Source organism: Pelodiscus sinensis, chromosome 29, assembly GCF_049634645.1.
Source record: "Pelodiscus sinensis isolate JC-2024 chromosome 29, ASM4963464v1, whole genome shotgun sequence".
NCBI lineage: Eukaryota > Metazoa > Chordata > Testudines > Trionychidae > Pelodiscus > Pelodiscus sinensis.
Genome location: NC_134739.1, coordinates 7036544 through 7052174, shown reverse-complemented (window position 1 = coordinate 7052174; position 15631 = coordinate 7036544). Strand labels below are relative to the sequence as shown.

General features: G+C 45.3%; 1 protein-coding gene across 5 annotated transcripts in view; it reads right to left on the bottom strand.

The window, feature by feature from the left end:
- KANSL1 (KAT8 regulatory NSL complex subunit 1) overlaps positions 1 to 15631 on the bottom strand; it is a 171564-nt gene that overhangs the window by 39712 nt on the left and 116221 nt on the right. For all 5 annotated transcript variants that reach the window (XM_075911136.1, XM_075911135.1, XM_075911139.1 and 2 more), the window contains one exon: positions 3600 to 3741. In XM_075911136.1, the coding sequence (XP_075767251.1) occupies positions 3600 to 3741 (142 nt within the window). The remainder of the gene's footprint in view (positions 1 to 3599; positions 3742 to 15631) is intronic.

Below are 15631 nucleotides of genomic sequence, written 5' to 3'. Positions count from 1 at the left end.
CCCAATAACTGTTTCAGAACTGCCCCCTCTAATTCATAACAAAATCCCTGGGTTGCATGGGTGGGGGTTTAACATCATCCACCACAACCACCAAGCGAGTAGACTAGGAATGAATTTATTGCACACTCTCTCTCTGTCTGAACCAACAAACAATTTGAATCCTGACAGCAGAAGTAAGAGAATATCCCAGCCCTCACCTGCTTTCCAAGAGGCAATTTCGCTGAACACCTTTACACTTGAATCATGCCGATAAAAGCAGACACTTTCAGGCAAAGATCTTAAACCTTAAATTATGCCTTACTACTCCCATTGTAAGGTCTCTTACAGGTAAGAATACTCTCTCTCTCTCTCTCCCTCAAGTTAATTCACTTTCCCTCTCCTCCTCAGGCACAGTGCTCTGCTAACAGTGAAGCTAGTATCCTATATTGGTGCAAGGAGACAAAAGTTGTCAAAAAAATTGCCTGTGTGCCAACAGCTGCTGTCATTTTCTCTAACCTCAAAAACCAAACAGGGGCAGAGATGGCCAAGAAGGCTTTATGAAATGAAGACAGATGGAGGCACATTTATTCCTTCAAACATAAAAAGCAGACACGATATCAGTAAAAATAACCAAACAAAAAACACAAACCCCCCCCCCCCATAAAAACAAGTCTCAAGTTTGCCAGTGACTAGGCCTTTACAAGCCTTTGAATGATTTCACATATTTGAAAAAAAACCCGTAATTAGGCTCGCAGCACCTGAGAGACTAACAAAATGTGTGGATGGTATCATGAGCTTTCATGAGCACAACCCACTTCTTCAGATGAATGGAGTTCAGACTCTCACACCACCCAAAAAACTTTGTTTTTTCAACACACCGCTTGCTACCATGTTTCAATTCAACTAAGCCAAATATGTTAAAAATACATCTGATTGATGCTGAGCTGGCTTGGGCACACTACAGATCCAGCCATCTGAAGAAGTGGGTTTTGCCCACAAAAGCTCATGATACCATCTACATGTTTTGTCAGTCTTTAAAGTGCTAATGGACTATTTGTTGTTTAAGTTTTTCCTTGTAAAAATTGATATTCTGAATTTAACTACCCTGGCTTCTGCTACTTCACTTACACAATTTTGCCCTATTTTGATGCAACGTCCTTAAAAAAAAAAAATGAAGATTTGGAATAAAAGCCCAGAAATTTGATTTTCAAGAGAGTAAAAAAGGAATTCAGGACTCATTCAACAGAAACCATATTTTAAGCCCCACCTCTGTTCTAGGCTCGACTTATGATCAATATGGAATCAAATTATGTTGGCTAAATAATGAATTGAAGCTCAACAATCAAATGTGTAATTCATCATTTTCTAACACAAAAAGTGTAAATATTTAGAAAGGAAATAAATGTAAGTACTGCTCCAGAACTGCTAATTAATATTTGTAAACACATGCTCTTACGCATCTATCCTGGTTAGCAAAAAATAAATACCAAGTTTAATGTGCTACGGCTATATTTAGTTACAAATAGTGAATGGTTGGTAACCGATCAGAATCTAGTCTTCTTTTGGAAAATAACTAAGAAGTATTTTTGCTTAGCATAACATGACTAAAACTGAGTATTTAAATCAAGATTTCCTGCCTGCGGATCTAGATTATGATTAAAATCAGTGACAAATACTTCTGGTTTAAAACACCCTAGACATGTCAGACTATGGGTAAACTGTCACCTAGTTCAGAATAGTTGCCACATCTAGAGTAAGTGCACTACATTTTGTCTCTCTCTCTCTTTTTTTTTTTTTTTTTTTTTAAAACACAAACCACAATACCTGGAGCAGGAAAGGCACTTGATTCTAGTCTTTATAATTATAGTTTTTATTTAAAATGCACTCCCTGCATATATGTTTAAGAGACCTTATGCCCCCTTCACTTTATGTTCTCCTTGGACCGCCATTTGATTTCATTCAGAAGGATAAGAGACGGATGTTACGTTGTGCCAGACCCACTTAGCTAGTTCCCCTGACCAGCGGTAAAGTGTGTTGCCATGCTAGAACCCCTGCCATTGATGCAAAGGGAAACTTGTGGCCTGAACAAAACATGGATCAACACCAGACCACCAGGCATGAATGGCTGCCTCCATTTAACAAGCTGGTTGTCAACAGATGCACTGATGCCCACAGAAACAGTGCATCACATTATGGCAACTGGAACAATAAACTGTAAAGCAGCAAGGAACACACTGGTGTTTCCCACTCTAGAGACCTGGGTTTGCACGTGAACGGGTATGGAGTGTTCCTAGCTCGCTTGGAACTACTGATCAACATGCAGGAGGAGCCCAGGGCTGGAATACCATTGGGAACATAGCACCTTGGGGTCGGAGATGCACCAGAGCTGGATGGGGGCACTGGTCTGGAAGAGGAGGAAATACTAGCAAACAGAAGTAATAGCAGAGCTGATGAGAGGCCCTGGACTTTACTAGTGGACAGAAGTGATTTTTTGGGACCGAATTGGAGGGTGGAATTTCACACAGCCCTCAAAGTCAGAATTGAGTCTTGTTTGTTTCCCAGGAGTATTAAAATTAGGTTCCAAATTGGGGAAGATGATGAAATTGAGGCAAGGGAAGCCCTATGGAAATGCCATCTCAAGCACAGATATTTGTATCGGTCTGAACAGTAAAGAATATTAGTGCCACTCCGAGCACTCAAACATAAAAAGCCTGCTTTTCTCTAGAGCAGCTGTCTGGAATGGAGAGAGAAATCCACCATGTCTCCCATTTACTTCCTGCTTTCACGTTTCCAGGTTTTTTTTTAAATGAGCATGTCTTCTTGTTTACCTCTAAAGTTACATCCCACACATACAATTAGAACCTACGTAAAAGCCCAGTGGAAGTTTTGTATAAAGGTCAAGCATGACACTAGACCCACAGGAAGCAAACTCATGGCTGTTTGAAAACAAAAGTAGTTGCTCTTAAACCTGAAATCTTAATAATTGTATTTTCTTATTAAAGTCTCTTCCTCCCATTTACCTTTTTCAATACACTCTTCATTTCCTCCCATCCTTTTCATTCACGGACATGCTACATACTTCGCTGGATTCCACCGGTGGAATCTTCCCCAACTTCTGAAGCCCCATGTATTGATGCCATGGTACTTTAAGTTTGACACGTTTGATGAGAGTCCAAAAAAGACACACGCTCTAAGTCACATCCTTTTGGGCATTAAGTATAGATAAATTTCTTTTCCCCCAGAATTCTTTGGCTCTGCTGCTCTTTATACTCACCTCCCAGCTACTCTCACAAGAAAAAACAACTATGTATAATCACTTTCCTAGCCAATGTGTAAAAGCAACAACACTAAGCACCAGCTCCGTTCAACAGTTCCAATCGCTGGTTTAAGCGGCACAGCTGTCTTTCTGCTTTGTGTAACCCCAGATGAAAGAATTGTTCCTGACACATGTTCAAATTAACATTAGGACTAACCATATTTGTGCGATATGCCTAGTGGCAGCACACACCAGACATGTTAAGCCTCAACATCTAGAACAATATGTAATACACATGTACACGCTGCCCTGAAAAACAACCATTGACAAAAAACTAGTGCCCCCAATCCTCCCCATTCTTTACCTTATTAGCGCGAATCTGCTTGTAAATATCTGTCTGTTGTCGGATTCGGTATTCCAGGTCTGAGACGTGAGCCTGGAGCCAGTTCCAGCGACTGACTATAGCGGCTCGGTCCGCTGCCCATCTCCATTCTGACCGTCTCCTCCTGAAAGAGGAAAACAAGTAATTGAACACAATTCCAAACAGAGACAAAGCTTTGCTGGGTAGCTCTAAAAGCAGATACATCAAAAGCTTAAAGTAAAATGGCATAAATATCTCTCTCTTAAAGACAATGTTAATCTGCTGCAGAAATACAGAGGCCTATTAGGATAGATTATATTATTCATGTCTGATGCTTCTAAAATCCCATGCTTCAGGGCTTCTACCAGTCATCTGTAGGGGTAAGGAAGGAAATTCATTCGAAGTGCTAGTTTGCTTAGCACCCATCTCCCAAGGCAGGCCTGCTCTCACCAATAGGGTAGAAGCCACTACAAAGTCCTTGTTTCTCAATAGCAAGGAAATCCATTTAGAAAGAAAAAGGGAGAGACTATATTGTTAAGTTTCTTTCATTAACAAGTATTAAAAAATGCAACAGGGTGAGGGAAACTCTTATAAAGTCACTGCCACATCCTTCTTTATCCAACATATACTACTTTTCAAGTGTTCTGACTCTGGGCACAGTGTGTGCACACACCTCATCAGAATACAACAGGGACCTTGACTCGAAGAAGAAAATGAAGCATTGAGGAATGCTATGCTTTAAGACAAGGGCTGCCAAGCAATTTAAAAATTAAATTATTAACTGTGCAATTAAAAAAAAAAAAACTAGTCACACTCTGCATCACCATGCCCCCAACTCCAAGCCCTGAATATTCTTTCCCCCCCTTCGGAAATAGCCTTTTGCCATACTATCAGCGCCACCAGCAGGCTTCCCCGCTGACCAGCCTCTTCGCCCAAAGCCCTGCTGGCTGCAGCCTGTGCGTGCCACCCCCAGCCTCCTCACTCACACACCTGCACCCCCACTTTGCTCAAACACTGTCCTGCCAGCTACGCTCCCCCACCTCTCATCATGCTAACAGCAGGCTTCCCTGCTGACCAGTCTCCATAAAATGGGGGGGGGGGGGGGGGGGGGGGGAGGGAGAGAGACGGCAGCCCTGTCCCTGCGCATCCTCTGGAGCAGTCTCTGCCTGCCTCTGCCCCCCTCCAGCCTGCCCAGCCCACATGCCTACTGCACTGCTTTCCTCTGTGGGGCTCAAGCCCGGCCACAGCAGTGCCAGTCTACTAGTGACTTGGGGCCAGGCCCCTGGCTCAGGTGCCCTCTCCCGGATGTGCTGCGTGCTAGGCAGTGTTGCACCCTGGCAGCTTCCTGCTTTCTTAGGAGCGGCTGCTCTGTGCTCTCTACAGAGCAAAGCTACCCAACAGGCCCATGCGGAAAGCCTGGGCTGGGGGCAGACTGTGGCTCCTGCTGCCCGGCCTGGTGGTGCTCTGGAGAGGAAGGGAGAGGAGAAGAACAGGTGTGGGAGGGGACAGGGTGTGTGTAGGGAGGGAGGAAGGGGGATGGGTGGTGTGCTGAGGAGGGATGGTGGGGGCAAGGAGGATGTAGAAATGGAGGCCGGAGGTGAGCAGTGTGGAGTTGCAGAAGAGGAGGGGTTAGGGAAGGATGGGAGTGTAGGAATGGAGGTGGGGTAGGGATTCAGCAGTGTGGGGTGAGAAGGGGGAGGGATTAGGGAGAATGGTGGGTGTAGGAATGGCTGCAGGGGAATCAAACTGAAGTACAGGTTGCAGTTTCCCTGTTCTTTATAAACACTTCCTTTCCATATGTATGAAAAGAGGGTGTCATTTGCTCACTATGGAGCTCAGTTAATACTAGCTTTGTGGAACTGATTTTACACAGATGTCATGTCTTCATTACAGAAAAAAGTCGCCCCCCCTTCTCCCCCCCCCCATCATAAATATTTTTTTTTCCTGTGGGACACCAGAGTGATGTTATGTCACCCTGGGTCTCGCCTTCCTCGTCCCTCCATCCCACCTCCCCAGTGATCCAGGGGGAGTCGGAGCTGCTGCAACTGGGGGGGAGGAGAACCAGTACTGGCCCAACCCGGCCTCGGCCCTGTCTGCTTGATGAGGGTGGGGGGAGAGCCAGGGCTGCCTACTCCGGGGGGGGCGCGGGGGGGAGAGAGAGACGCGCGCTAGCAAGCATAGCGAGCGAGCAGAGGGCGCCTCTCCCTCATTGTTTATTACAAATATTTGCAAAGTAAAAAAAACCAAGAAGAAATGGGATTTTCCAATTTACCTAATACAAGTATTGTAGTGCAATCTTTATCATGAAAACTGAACAAATGAAAAATTACATAAAAAACCCATGTTCTAAAACAAGTTTGTTTACATTTTCAGGAGATAACGCTCCCTGCTTCTTGTTTCCAATATCACCTGAAAGGGAGAACAGGAGTTCTCATGTTGGAATGCTGCTCTTTTAAAACTTCTGAAAACATGGTCCACTTCATGTCCTACTCCTACACTTCTGATTCTTAAACCTTAGGTCAAGTGCTGTAACTGTGTAGCAATCTCACATTAGTACCTTCTTTCTGACTTGTCAAATCTGCAGTGAAGTGTTCTTAAAAGGAACAACATATGCTGCATCCTCTACAGAGACTGCTATAATATAAAATACGGCAGAAGGTGGGTAAAAGAGAGCAGGGGACAGACAAACAATTTTCCCCCAAAGGAATTCAGTCAAATTAAATTAACTTTTTTTTAAAAGGTCTCAGGAGGTACCCATATTAGTGTGTAACTTTTTTTTAAAAGCACATTAAAAAAACAACAATCATCCTGTAGCACCTTAGAGATTAACCAAAAAAATATACATAGCATCATGAGCTTTCATGGGCACAACCCACTTCTTCAGATGACAAAATATTATATTCATATTTGTCATCCGATAAAGTGGGCTGTGCCCATGAAAGCTCAAGATACTATCTACATATATTTTTGGTGCTAATGGACCATTGTTGTTTTTTTACTTTTTTTTTTTTTTTTTTAAATGAGCATCATCAGCATGGAAGCATATCCCTGGAATGGAGACTGAAGCATAAAGGGGCACATGAATGTTTAGTATGTCTGGCAATTAAATACCTTGCAATGACAATGCCTGTTCTCACTTCCCCTATTGTCTCCCCTATGTCATTACCTCACAGACACTAACCTTCCCCTCTCACCCCCACTCTGTTCTAAAGTTTGTCAATTTCACGTGTTCATTTTTTTGATTGTATCACTTTGGTTTATATGGTTGTGCCGATTTTCTTCCACATATTGATCTGAGGAAGTGGGTCTGGCCCATGAAAGCTCATCACCTAATAAACTATCTTGTTAGTCTTTAAAGTGCTACATAGTTCTGTCTTTTGTTCTCACTTTCGTGTGACATTGTAGAGAGGCAGCAACATTATCTCCTATACATGTGAACAAACTCGTTTTTCTTAGTGGTTGGCTGAACAAAAATGGGGACTGAGTGGACTTGTAGGCTCTAAAGTTGTACTTTGTTTTGAATACATTTATGTACCAAAACATCTACACTAGTAAGTTGCACTTTCAGAACAACGATTGTACTACAATACTTGAATAAGGGGAACTGAAAAAGGCTATTTTTGTTTATCATTTTATAGTGCAAATATTTCTAATACACTGACTTCAAATACAACACAGAACACAATACATAAGAAAATGCAGAACATCCAGAATATGTATTAAATTTCTATTTATATTCTATTTTAACAGTGTGATTAACACTGCAATTAATCATTAATTGTGATTCATTTGAGTTAATTGTGTGAATTAACAGTGGTCTTTCAGACCTATCAGGATTATCCAAATCCCACATAACAGAAACCACGGTAATACTTAAGCATGTTGATTTTGATGGGTAAACACCAAAGCCACTTCTCCAAGGCCCACACAAATGGAAGCAGTCTCTGTATGGGAAGGTCTACACTAGGGAGGTTAAATATCAGTTAATTGAATAGTTGAGTAACCTCATGAATTATCAATTAGTTGACTAATCTATAGCACCCAGGGGCGGGGCCAGCAGCTGCTATATCAGAGGCAGCAGTGCAGGGTGTCAGACAGGAGCTGGTCCTTGAGGGGAGCCAGTTTAAAAACTAATTCCCCCTGTGGACTGGCTGTCTATTGCCCAATGCAGCTGCTTCTGATAAAGAGGCAGCAGCATGGGGTGGCAACAGCCCCTGTCTAAGGTGGGTCTGAGCTCCCGGAATTGAGCTAAGCTGCCTGCCTGGCCCCTCATACACTTCAAATACGGACCCACAGCAGGAGTAGGTTCTGGACCTGGTGCGAGCCAGACTGAATTGGGCTGCTGTGCAACCTGCTAAAAATGTACTGGCAAGTGGGGGGAGGGGGGGAGAATGCATGTAGTCTATAGCATTAATCTATAAACTTTTGCTTATCGGTTCGTCGACTACACTATTGCATCCCTAATCTACACCATGGAGCAATGTTGACCCAAGGAACATAACTCCAGATAGGTGAATACTCCTATTAGAGCTATTATCAACCCCCAGGGGACCGATCAACACAGCAACACACCCCATGTTCCATGGCACTATCATGGACCTCTTGACAGGAGCACAAAGTGCAAGGCACTTCTATCCTCCTATTACAATTTTCCATCTACAAAGTAGCAGTCAAAAAGAGAGAAAGAGTCAACTTTCTGATGGGGGAGCTCGAAGGACATATCCAAAGCTCTGTTAGTCTATGCACCCAAAGCAAGGATATGGATTCAGAACCCTTCTTTACCCGCTCACCCTTTCCAGTGAGACAAGACTACTATATCAGAGGCAGTAGCATAGGGGGCGAGGGGGTGCAGGCTGAAGCTGGAACACACAGGGAGGATATGTGCTGGCTCCCAGGGAGCTGCCTCTCTCCACCCCACCTCTGCATCAGAGTCAGCAGCCTGGTCTTGGGAGGAGGGGGGGGGGGGGGTGAACAAGAGGAGGGAAGGCAGGAACTGACTGCCGCTCCGCATGGAACCATGAAACCAGAGATATTTTCAAAGGCAGCAGAGATGAGATTTTTGCCAATCCCCATCCATGCCAAACTTCATGAAAACCCCTGCAAAAAAGTGAAAGTCCCCAAAACAGGGAAATAAAACAAGATACATACATATGTAGCATATTTATTATTCAAACGTAAAAAGGCACATTGTCAAGAATGAAGAGCTCACAATTGACTGCAATAACCAAATTCCCGAATAGCTCTACTGCTGTCTTGCATCTGCTGTTCAATACAAGAAGCTACCAACATCCCAACATCCCTTTCTTTTCAACACCAAGCCTATTACAAGTTTCAAAAAAACCAAACACGCAATATATCATGAAAATGCAGCCCTAATGTTGAACTCACTGGGCAATAGTGCTAGTTTTGAGGAACTGATGGCATTCTGAATCAGTCATGTGTTCTCTGTGATTTCTATAGTTTTCCACTATTTTGATATAACAAGTTTGACGACCTCCTGTAGAGGTTTGTGAGAGGAGACCTGGACCTTCAATTTTAAATGCTAGAACAGGAGGAGGAACTTAGGATAGCCTTTTAGCAGCCACAGTTCAGCCTCCTTCTCTCTTCCTGTTTTGAACTTGACCCATGATTGACTTGGGATAAAATTATGCTGGTAAGTAAGGGATTCCATAGTTTCTTCAAATCACTTTTTAATTTTGTCTTTATGTGATTCCAGACCGGCTTTGCTAAAGAAAACCAAGCCAGGTTTTCAGAGCCAGACTAACAGTGTCAGCTGCATGTAATCTATCCCCATCCCTTGGAAACCACATTCATTGCTTTTGTAAGTTGAGTTTTTCCTCCCTGGTGTCGCTCATTGTGTAAAACGCATGCTATGTTTTTTGTCAAAGTTGGCCTCATACTCTGTGCGAGTTCAAAACACTGATGGTAGCTGGATCGCAACACAAATAGAAAGAACTTGATCCTCAGCTGCATTCAAATCACACACGAACAAGCCAGAGAAGGATGAAACCATGGCTCAATGCTAAGGCTGAGCAAAGATCTAAGAGCCCATGACAACATAAATCAGAGCAGTCACAGGACTAGCCAGACTGTACTGGCTTGAACAGTCTCCTAGAGACTATTCAGCCATCCCAGCATCAGATCACAACTAGCTCTGGCTCAGCTCTCAAGCTTTGTTATGCTTTATCTTGCCCCAGGAGGAAAGGTTGGTACGGTAACATGTAAGCCACCATGGAACTCCTTTCCAATACAAGATGTTCTATCTACCTCTTCATGGCAGCCTTCATACTACTGAAATGGAGTAAAGGGGACCTTAATGTGGGCAGAGAGAATGTGCCACTTAATGTGTCCACTTTCTTCCAAGTAACTGAGAAAAGACTGATCCACTCTTATCAACTATATATACACAAGGCTGACAGTGATTGCCGAGTATTTTAAATTTCTCACTAGTCCTGAAGTGTGTATGTTACTTTTTTCCCCAGCCAGGTTTAAATGGGACATGAATACTTATGCATCAAAAGTTTAAGATGTTGTGAGCTAGGTTTTGCTAGATTTGGCTTGAGCAAGTGACGAAGACCTCCTTGTCATACGGCTGGCTCTCTGAATTTTTTTGATAGCCTCTTCGACATTCAGGAACAGCGTTCTGCTCTACCCTCCTTCCAGGAATTTCTAGATACTAGTAAACGTTTTTTACCACTGTTCACTCAAACCGTTGTCCTCAAAAGCCAACAGGAAATTCCACCAACTTCTCAATTACCTTACTAACTGCTATCTAACAACCCTACTGGAGCACGGATGGACAACAGAATAGCAATGGTTTGCCAAGGTTTCGTCCCTGCCAGGCTGCTGCCACCATATTTACCTGTGCGTCCACAGATACGGGAGATTGCAGCTCCTGCTGGCTGTGGATCGCTATTCCCAGCCAATGGGAGCTGCGGAAGTGGCGCAGACGAGGACTCTGCTTCCCACACACCATTCATTGGCCAAGAATGGCAATCGACAGACAACAGGAGCTGGGATCACCCGTACCTGCGGAGGTGCAAGTAAATCTAGTGGCAGTCGCCCACCAGGGGCTAACCCTGGGGAACTGGATCTGGCCCATGGTCCGGTGCTTGCCCACCCCTGGTCTGAAGGAACATGTGACCATAGCGTCTGGTGCTGGAATCAATCTGGGATTTTTCCATGGAAGGGGAGATGCAAAACAAAAGAGTCCCATCCAGCAGGAAAGTCTATCTAAACAATGGGAAGCTATCAGCCCTTTGTCTTTGGCTGGCCTGGGAAACTGCCTGGCACACCCAAAAAGGATACAAAGAACTTTAAAGAGGGCTAAGACAAGTCAGAGCTGAAAAGTTTGCTTCTGACTTTTAAGATTATGCCTGAAAGGAGAACAGCCCTTTAGGGTAAGAGTCTGCATGAAATAAAGTTTTAGGGAATTAGAACTAGCTATGAATTTTCCTTTAATTTTCATTTAGTAAAGTGTATTTACTAAGTGTAAATATCTGTTACAGGGAGCTTATGTTGCTTTTCCAGCTGTTAAAAAAAAAGTTCACATTCCCATTCAAATCAGAGCTTAAATTTTCTAGTAGTAAAAAGGGAGTTAAATAAGTTATATTTGTGTACATACTTCAGTGACGTAGAAGTTAAAAAACCCCAACCCACGTTCCATCTCACTGCTCCATCAAGTGGGGAAAAAAAGCAGGTTTTCACATCCCTGCTGAGCAAAAAGCACAATTCACACAGCCACACTCACTCTGATCCCTTGCACCACAGCTGGAAAAAAAATACATATTGAACGTTTAACCACACTTTCTAAAATGTTTAACCACACTTTTTTTTTTGGGGGGGGGGGGGGGGCACTGAACACAGTGTGGTCCTCTATTTACAGTTAAACTTCAATCAATACTAGGTCAAAACTACACCAGGGTGGGGAACCTCAGGCCTGGGGGCTGGATACTGCCCCTAGCTTACCTGAATTTGGCCCCAAGGCTCAGGCCCCCCACCCCAGCACTGGAGCGCCCATGCTGGCACTTCATCCCTCCCCCCATACACACATGGGGCTGGAGCACACAAAATCTACTAGGCTGGGCTCCTAGGCTCTGGTGTAGGAGGGAAATGTGGGGAGCGGACACAATGAGGTGGTGTTTTTTTTCCTTCTCACTTGTATGGGGCCCTCAACTGATTTTTCTCTGAGTCAGTGCCCCCCCCCCAAAAAAAAGGTTCCCCATCCTAAACTACACAGTTGACAATACCCACAGCCACTAGCAACTTCCCTAGTCTACACTAACTTGCATGTAAGACTGCGTGCATCACTGCTTCTACATGTGTAATATCAAACACTTATGTACAGAATTAAATGACAAACATGTTCCTGTAGAATATTGTTGTATCAAAGCAGAAAGTCAATTTAGTTTAGAAGATTGTTCAGTATCTTTCCATTAAGACTGAATTTAAAAAGAGCAGCATGCAGAGATTATGAATGACGCACAGGAACTTGAACACACGGGATTCTATGAAGTCCTCCGGGATCAGGATTCCTATGTACGGCTAGTGAACGGGGGGAGTGAACACAGAGAGCTGGCAGAGCCAAGACACAGCAAGATATGCCATATGACTACAAAACAATGAGGCACCCTAATTAAAACAGAAGCTGGGTCTCACTGTTTTGCAGAGTCAGCTTTGGAAGAAACTGACTGACTCCAGAGAAAATTATGAAACATTTAAAAAAAAAAGTAGGTGACTATCTGGGGCCTGTTCCCTTAAAAGCAGAGTGACACCACCCACCTGGATAGAGAATCTTTCCAGGAAGTGCGCCTCTCTAACAAGCGCCAGAGACAGCAAGCACGGTTGCACAACACAGAGTCCAGAATGCTGCAGGAGGGGAGTTAGTCAGGAAACGTAGCGAAATGGCATCACGCCCACTCTCGTGCGCCTGCGCATGCAAACAGCTGGCAGTACACTCAGTTTGACTGACAAGGACACTGTCCTAGAAACTTAAGCTGTTGGCATTCGTTGTAAACAGTGTGCATGTGTACGCAGAATTAGCAGCCTTACGTCGTCTTGCACATGAACATCACAGAGCGGAATACAACTAACGGGTTAAAATGGGGGGGGGGGGGGAAGCAGGATGAAGAAAAACCAGGAGGAGACTGAAAAGACCCAAGTTCAGCCTGCAGGGTAATAAATACGGCAGTGAATGATCAAATGCCAGGACTTCCAGGTAGGTGGTGTCTTTGCTCTCCCGCCCCCTGAAAGGGGTGGGACAGTGTAGAAGGATCATCCCTCCCTAACATGCTCATGTGACCCAAGGCAGAAAGCCCTCTTGTCCTTTGGGATCTGAGATAGAAAGGGAAAAACCTCAATATGTAAACAACTCTTCAAAGAATTGAGAAACAGGAGCACATGGGGGAGAGGTACCCCATGGGCCAGGGGCACATCACTGCTCTAAAATGAGCCTTGTGCAGCTACTCCAAAGTATGGGATGTAGCTCTCCAGCGACGTGAAAAGAATTCTTCTTTTCGGCAGAGTATAAAGCGAAGGGAAACAGCCCTAGAAGCACATTTCTTCCTGAGAGAGACGCTGTAGTTATAACCCCCCATTTCTGCGCTACAGGCTCCGCCTTCTGCTTCGGGAAGGGGCGGGGCTGGGCCTGTTCGTCACATGTGGGTGCCAGGGCCTGGGCTGCACCAAGCTGCTCCCTGCAAAGGGGGGGGGGGGGGGGGCGGGGAAGTGCCCCTTCCCCAGTGATTAACATGAGCACTCCAAGCTGCAGCCTACAGATGAGGGGCAAGCCCTGGGCAAAGTGACAGGCAGGGAAGTGTGATTGATCCCCCCACCTCAGCTGCAGTGAGTATGCTGAGGGGAAATAGGGATGGGGGGGGGGGGGGGGAGGAGACAGGGTCTGCACTGTGGGGGGATGGGGCAATGCAGGAGATCAGACTATAGAGGGGAAGAATGGGGCTGAGGGGAGCAAGACTGGAACAGAGGGAAGTTGGGGGGGCGGGGGGGAAAGAGATATAAGTTTCCTTTGCAGAAGCTGCACTTGCCTCTACTCCCCACTATTTTGCTCCCCTCTCCCATCACCACACAATCCTCTTTGCACCTTATCATTGTGTGTGAATGAGAATTTCTTCCCATTTGCACAATAATCAACCAGCCACAAAGGGTTTTAATGTGCAGCTATTTGGCTGCATTCTCCCCCTCACCTTTTCTGCATTATTCCCCCAAACTCCTCCCACCCCCAGATTCCTTCTTGTACCCCCACCCCACATCCTCTCCTGCCAACAAATTCCCTTCCAGACCCTGCCCTCCTCACTCGCTCCTGCACCCCCATCCCTATCCCACTCGCTGGTAGCCCTCTCTCACACAATGAACCCCTCATTGTCCCTACCCCAAAGCCTAAAATCCACTAACCCTGGAATCCCAGACATGTAAATCTGGCCTATGGGCAGCCCTGAACCTCAGTCCTCCCTGTCCCTTCTCCTAGCTCTATGGGGTGGGCGCGCTAGAAGAGTGAGGGGGTCTCAGCTGGGGGCCACATCAGGGAGGGCTGGGGTTTTTTGGAGGAGCTTTTGTGTTTCTCACTTGTCTAGTCCCCAACTGATGTTTTTGTGGGTCAGTGGCCCCCGACCCAAAAAAGGTTCCCCTCACCTGCCATAAAGAAAGACAACATTAAAACCTTTTGTATTGGACATAAATTAATATTTTACTTTAGTTAAAATGACACTTGATAAACCAACATGAGAAAGTTAAAAGCGCTTCGTCGGTTTCATAATTTAAATTAAACCCTTCTCCCTAGCTGCAGCACTAGCAAAATGGCTTGGTAATTAATTATGTAATTAACGGTGAGTTTTCATCAACAACGGGTGGTTTGCGGAAAGGTTTGCATTGAGCCAGGTGGTCCCCGGGGTGCATAGTGGAGAGATCCTCCCCCTCCCCCACTCTTCCCCCCCCAGGAGAGCAGCACGGCCCAGGGCAGAAGAGTTAAATCTTGGCACGCCACTTCAGAAAGGTAAATCAGTGATTCTCAAAGTGTGGCCTGAACATCTTGCAGGGGAGTGTCAGGCTCAGCGCTCATCCCCACCATTGCAGTGGGGAGCCTGTGCTGGTGTTCCAGCCCTACAGCCTCTGTTGGAGCACTAGATGCAGGGGAGGGGATGAGCCTCGTGGGCCATATCCAGCTGGCAGGGGGAGGCTCTGCTTACTGTTACTCCTCCTTCTAGCAGTGCTAGAAACTGCTATACCTATCTCACAGCTGGAAGGGATCTTGAGAGGTCATAAAAGTCCAGTCCCCTACCCTCATTGCAGGACCAAATACCATCCCTGATGGATTTGCCCCAGAACCCTAAATGGCCCCCACAAGCATTGAACTCACAGCCCTGGATTTAGCAGGCCAATGCTCAAACCCCTGAGATATCCCTCCTGCTCAACTGGAGGCTTTCCCCACTGCTCCCATTGCCTGAATGATGGCCAATGGGAGCAGCAAGAGGCAGAGAGCCAGGTAAACCCTCCAGTCCCCGCACCCCATCCCCCTCACATACATCCCTCCTGTCGAGACCCTGCACCCCCACTTCCCTCCTGCACCCTGTCTCCTGGCCAGACCCTGAACCCATTTTGTCTGCATTGAGCAGTAGGGGCCGTGGGCCAAAATGTTTGAGAACCCCTCCCCGTAAATTAAACACTCATTTTTTGTATTTAAAAACAATTATAAATGCTGTAATGCAAAGCAGGTTTTGGGGGTGGAATCTGAAAGCCCTTAACCCCCAGTTTGAGAACCGCTGCTGCTAAGGGTAAGCTATACCCAGTGCTTTTTTTGTGATAGTACCAGCACCTCCAGTCAGAGCTTACCTGGTAAGAAAAGGTACTGGCACCTCCGTACGCGGGGTGTGTGCATGTACATGCATGTACTCCCCACATCTTTTCCTCTTGAGTACCGGCACTTTTTTTTTTAAACAAACAAACAAATCAAAAAAAGCACTGGCTATACCAGTATGAGCATGTATATTGGTATTCCTGCATTTATACGATGAGTACTATAC